The 6,168-nt window shown below is 42.4% G+C and overlaps 1 protein-coding gene across 1 annotated transcript; it reads right to left on the bottom strand.

Annotated features, from left to right (window-relative positions):
- Window positions 1–483: 483 nt before the first annotated feature.
- On the bottom strand, window positions 484–4,434 carry LOC137377899 (L-threonyl-[L-threonyl-carrier protein] 4-chlorinase-like). The gene is made up of 6 exons (XM_068047973.1): window positions 4,305–4,434; window positions 3,868–4,084; window positions 3,672–3,763; window positions 2,937–3,076; window positions 2,734–2,838; window positions 484–591 (listed from the first exon to the last, which is right to left on the bottom strand). Exons 1-6 carry the CDS (start codon window positions 4,432–4,434, stop codon window positions 484–486), a joined length of 792 nt encoding a protein of 263 aa, XP_067904074.1.
- Between the last annotated feature and the right edge of the window lie 1,734 nt (window positions 4,435–6,168).

Here is a 6,168-nt window from a genome sequence, read left to right on the forward strand (position 1 = left end):
TGAATAAAATAAATTGATATTTAAAGAAAGGACTGAGTTCCCCCTCTTTGTACTAAGCCAGTAACTGTAGCTGTGGACAAGGGGGAGTTGACTCCGCTCCACGGTTAACAGCATACTGAGAGTCAGTTACCACCCTTATACAACAGTGGAGCTGCAAGATGTTGGAGATGTTGGAACGAGCCCAACATGAAGAAATTCATGTCCATGGTCACCTTACAGCCACTGTCCATCTCGCCCTGCTCTGATGCTGCAGTTCTGCCTGTAACAGGCGGCAGATTTCAGTGAGCATTTCCTTAGTGAAACGGAAACGTATGTCTTTGAACATAAATAACAAGACTTTATTATTTGACTCATATATATATATCAATATTTATGATTCCTTAGTCCAGTAAGAAATAACAGTTATGCAGGAAGCATGTTTCACATTTTATGTTTTCAGATACAAGATTTCTACATCAATCGCTCGAGATTGCTATAACATGTTCAGAATGTTTTAATAAAGGTATTTGGTGCATTGTCTTGAAAATGGTTGAACTTGTCATCTCCAGCTACCAGCACTGTTGCAGGGAAAGAACGGGGTCTGTCTGGATCCTGAAAAGATAGCATTAATCAGCATTAATAATCATATGCAACAGGAAGTTTGGGTCAAATGTACATCAGACAGTTACAGGTCAATAGTGAACTAAATTTGAACTAACGTTTATTTCTGATTGGTGTTGTCAACTGTGGTTGGTCTTATTCTTGGGGGTTTGATCACATGATGCTAGATCACATGGTGTTTTATCACTTGACATCTGCTGCAATTCTCACATGTTATTGCATTTAACTTGTAAAAGCTGGGTTTGCTGTAGGTTTCCATGCTCCCTGCCCAACCTTCAATTGGCACTGCCCCATTACAGTATCTAACTGCCTCTTGAACGATACCAGTTTTAGCCCCAGTTACTTCTGTAGCTTATGAGGTTGCGGAATTAGGTCATTAAAGTTCCTAAAGAATGTTCATTAACAGAAGAGACCATGGCTGTGAAGGCAGTTTTCATCTGACATTTCGTAGTTGCAATGCCTCTGCCTGTAAACATGAGCCTTCTATTGGGTTTGAGCTCAGTGTGAAACAAGGGGTTAGTCCTACCTAAATGTAACTGAATATTTTAATAGATAGGATGCGTGATGGGCGTTGCTGTGCCATCTGTTAGGGCTTGTTTTGCTGCTTGACAGCTTCATTTCATTTGTAGGACAGGATCAGGTTCAGGTCCTGAGGTCCAAGTTGCTATTGTGTCGGGTTTCTGGTTGGGATAGCTGACACTTGGTGGAGGTTTGAAGAAGCCTCTGGATTTTAACCTTTCCAATGGCAATTCTAAAGCCAACTGCACCAGAAAAGCCCCGGCTCAGCCTCCAGCACTGCTTCGGGATTCAGAGCAGGTAGGATAGAACGAGCCAGGAGTTGAAATGATGGGCTATGTGGCTGTGCAGGTGTGAACCACATATTCAAAGTATTTTTCTCCTGGTTTGCCAGCAACAGCCCTCAGGAAATCAACTGTCAATTACTGGAGACTCTGGAGCAATCTGGGAGGGTTGGCAAACTTAAGGGATTTGCTATGTCATATTCAATGCAGTATCCATAAAAAAAATGAATACACAAAGTTAAACACTGCATTTGTTAAACATAATATTGGGCAACAATTGAAGTATAAAAGGAATTTTTTCAGAGTCACAGCTTTGTAAACTGCAACTGCTTTTAGCAAGAATTTAAATATCTACAATTCTGGGCGGCACAGTGGCTAGCACCGCAGCCTCACAGCTCCACCAACCCGGGTTTGGTTCTGGGTACTGCCTGTGCGGAGTTTGTAAGTTTTCCCTGTGAGCGCATGGGTTTCATCCAGGTGCTCTGGTTTCCTCCCACATGCCCAAGACTTGCAGGTTGATAAATTGGCTGTTGTAAAACAAATTGCCCCTAGTGTAGGTAGGCGGTAGGAGAATTGAGGGAAGGTGGGGATGTGAGAGGGAAAAAATAGGATGAGTATAAATGGGTGGTTCATGATCAGTGTGGACTTGTTGGGCCAAAGGGCCTGTCTCAGTGCTGTATTTCTCTATGACTCTAATTTTACACTCAAACATTATGGACATTTTTATAGACGATCACCTGCAGTTTGTTTAGGCCACATCTTGATCATTCAGAAAGGTAGCTAAATTTTCACAATGCTTACTGTTTCCTTGTATTATTTTATACAGATTAGTTGTATTTCCTGAATATAGCTGTTGATTTGGGCTCGACAAACATTGGTGATATCGTATCTTACCTAAATATCAAAGAATGTAAGAATTTGTGTGTTTTATAGATCTCTTTGATGGAGTCAGGATGCTGGCTGCTGAATGTGTGGGGTTTTCTGCTCAGGTTAAATGATGTTCGGTGGAGGCTCAAAGATGCCAATGGATTTGAAGCTGCCCTACAGTGTGGGCCAGGACCAGAGCAGATAGGATGGTGTTGGGCTGGGACTTGAGAGTTTGGCCCTCGGAGGTGCGCAAGGGCGAACCTCGCATACACAGTACTTTTCTCTTGGGTTGCCAAAGCAGCACCCGGGAGATCAATCATCAATTGTGGAAGACTCTCAGGCAATCCGGGAGGATGGAAACCTGACTTCTGATAAGGATTTCAGGTTAACTGTTATAAAGAAAATACAAAATATTGAGATGTGTGTGTTATTCACATTTATATGTGGAGTGGTGTTAAATACTCACATCAACAGGATAAGCAGTGGTGGGGATATAACGGATTACAAAGCCACATCTCCGCCTGTTTGACAGGTTGGGTTCACTGAAATGGACTGTCAGACCATCATGGACCTGTAACAATATTGTTTTTTAAATAACAGGCAATCAGGTTAAACACAACACAGTATATTTTCATTCAAATTTATTTTTGAGATCAGAATTCTACTTACAGACATTTCTCCTGCTTTGAGAGGACATTTAATAGCCTTCTCAGCTTCAACCAAATTCTTGGGAATCTCCTGATTGGATGTCAACATGTTTCCAGGAATAGCACTTGTTCCATGTTCCAGTAGCCCCAGCTTGTGGCTTCCTATAAATATCATTAAGCACAGTATTACCTCTTTTAGAAATATGAATAATTATCATATTATATAATTATAAAATGTGCCTTTGGATTGGAAAATTGCCAGTGTCATTAAATGGATTACATTATGAGGACAAGTTGTATAACTTCGCTTGTTTTCCCTTGAATTTCGAAGGTTCAGGAAATGATCTAATTGAGGACTTTAAAATCATGAAGGGATTCAATACAGTAAATAGAGAAAAACAATTTCCTCTGGTGGTGGAATCCAGAGTAAGGGCAGTAATATTAAAGCTTGAACTGGGTCATTTAGGAGTGAAATCAGGGAGCACTTTGTCATAGAATGGATAGTGGAATCTGGAACTTTCTACCCAACAGGCTCTTGAATACTGGGTCAATTATAATTTCTAAGACTGTGATTGTTTGTTAAGGGTATCAAGGGATATGGAACAAAGACACGGAAATGGAGTTAAGGTACAGATCAGCCATGATCTAATTGACTGGCAGAACAGGCTTGAGGGGCTAAATGACCTACTCCTGTTCCTATGTTCCTACATGTGAGCTTAAAAAATAAACAAAGCAATCACTGCCCTACAAATCTAACCTGGAATAACCTGCAGGACCCCGTTTTCTTGGTCAACATCATCGAAGGCCAACCACACAGATGTTACAGATCCTCCTTCAAAGCCCCAGTACCTATTGATGAAGAACAATGTAAAGTTGTAATTGACAAGGGTTAAGCAACAATCACATTCAGAAGCATGTCTCAGTTTTTTGCTGTCCTGTCATTCCTGACTCACCTGATGTCCTGATGCCAGGCAACATAGGGGGCCACATTACTTTTGTGAGGGACATCAGAGGCTGGATATTTACAGATAAACCGGGAGTCAAGCAGAATGACATTCGGCCCCAAAATTGCAGTGATGGTTTGGAGGACCAGAGGATGTGTAGCTAAATCCATCACCCACTTGTACTGTAAATGCACATTGTGAAGGTTGTACTGGGTGTATACTTTACCTAAAATACACACAATAAATGCAATCAGAAAATAAAGTTAACCAAAGTTTTAAAGAAGTATTTTCTTATCATAAATACAATTGTGACACCAGGTGTTCATCAAATACACTGGATGAAATGTTGAGCTGCACTTTCAGACCTTGCAGTGGATACGTAATGTTAAAGTATTTAACCTATATGTAAGGATCTTTTAATAACTGGTACACAAATCCTTACTTACCAAATTTATCCTCTAAGGCTGAAAATTTCTGAGTGGCGAGTGCAAGCTCGTCTTTGTCTAGGACCTGGATTCCTGTCAGGTAGCCATTATTTTCATAGAACTTCTTCAGATCGCTTGCCTTGCTCAGCATTTTTAGTAACTTGTTTTGCTTTTTCCGCTTCCAGACGTTGTGCTGATGCTGATACTGACTGGATGTAGATTGTAACTTAAATAGAAATATCAGTGATCTTTATTTGCATAAAGTTGATCAGAGGCCCAATAGTTATCCAGCAGCTCCCTCCTCCACCTGGCTGACGTTGTTACACTGAGCAACCTCTCCTTTAACTCCACTCACTTCCTGTAATACAGAAACCTGTATGGGTCTGAGTCAAGCCTGCTATTGTGTTTGATTGCTGTGTTAACACCTGCCTTTTCGTGGCATAAATAGACCAATCTTTGCTTCTGTTTAACTCAGGTATCCTCTTTCATCTCTTCTCCTGGCTGTAAAAATGCCATTTCCTGCTCTCACTTGGAATTTCCACCCTTCCCTCGCCCTCATAGAGACCATCTCCAATTCATCTCTTCCCCTTCTTTGATGTTTCTATCCCCAGTTTGAGTCATGGAGTCATACAGCACAGGAACAGGCCCTTCGGCCCACCGCATCCATGCCAACCATAACGACTATCTATATTAATCCCACCTGCCTGCATTAATTCCATATCCCTCCATGCCTTGCTCATTCAAGTTCCTGTCCAGATGCCTCTTAAATGTCACTACTGTTCCTACCTCCACCACCTCCTCTGGCAGCTCATTCCAGATACCCATTATTCTTTGTGTGAAAAATTTACCCCTTTGATCTCCTTCAAACCTCCTCCCTCTCACCTTTAAATCTATGCCATCTAGTTTTAGTCACTCCTAAAATGGGAAACAGACTCTGGCTATCTACCCTATCTATGCCTCTCATAATTTTATATACCTCTATCATGTCCCCTCTCAGCTTCCTTCGCTCCAGGGAAAACAGACCCAGCCTATCCAATCTCTCTTTATAACTCAAGCCCTCCAAACCAGGCAACATCCTTGTCAATCTTTTCTGCACCCTCTCTAGCTTAATCACATCTTTCCTGCAGTGCGGCGACCAGAACTACACACAGTACTCCAAATGCGGCCTAACCAACGTCGTGCAGAACTGTAACATGACGTCCCAACTCTTGTACTCAATGCCTCGGCCGAGGAAGACAAGCATGCCATACGCCTTCTTCACCACCCTGTCTTCCTGTGTTGCCACTTTTAGGGAACTATGTACTTGCACGCCAAGGTCTCGCTGCTCAACAACACTCCCCAGGGCCCTGCCATTTACTGTATATGTCCAGCCCTGGTTTAACTTCCCAAATGCATCACTTCACACTTGTCTACGTTAAATTCCATTTGCCAATCCTTTGCCCACTTTCCCAGTCAATCTATATCCTGTTGTAACCTTAGACAACCTTCTTCACTGTCCACTATGCCACCAATTTTGGCGTCATCCGCAAACTTACAATCATGCCCCCAACGTTCTCATCCAAGCCATTAATATATATGACAAACAACAGAGGGCCCAGCACCGATCCCTGTGGCACACCACTGGTCACTGGCCTCCAATCTCAAAAATAACCCTCCACTACCAACCTCTGCCACCAGTCACCAAGCCAATTTTGTATCCAATTGGCTGCTCACCCTGGATCCCATGTGTTCGAACCTTCTGGACCAGCCTACCATGCGGGACCTTGTCAAAGGCCTTGCGAAAGTCCATGTAGACAACGTCCATTGCCCTGCCCTCGTGAATCCTCTTGGTCACCTCGCCAAAAGACTTGCAGGTTGATAGGTAAATTGGCCATTATAAATTGTC

The sequence above is a fragment of the Heterodontus francisci genome, chromosome 15 (assembly GCF_036365525.1).
Source record: "Heterodontus francisci isolate sHetFra1 chromosome 15, sHetFra1.hap1, whole genome shotgun sequence".
Taxonomy (NCBI): Eukaryota; Metazoa; Chordata; class Chondrichthyes; order Heterodontiformes; family Heterodontidae; genus Heterodontus; species Heterodontus francisci.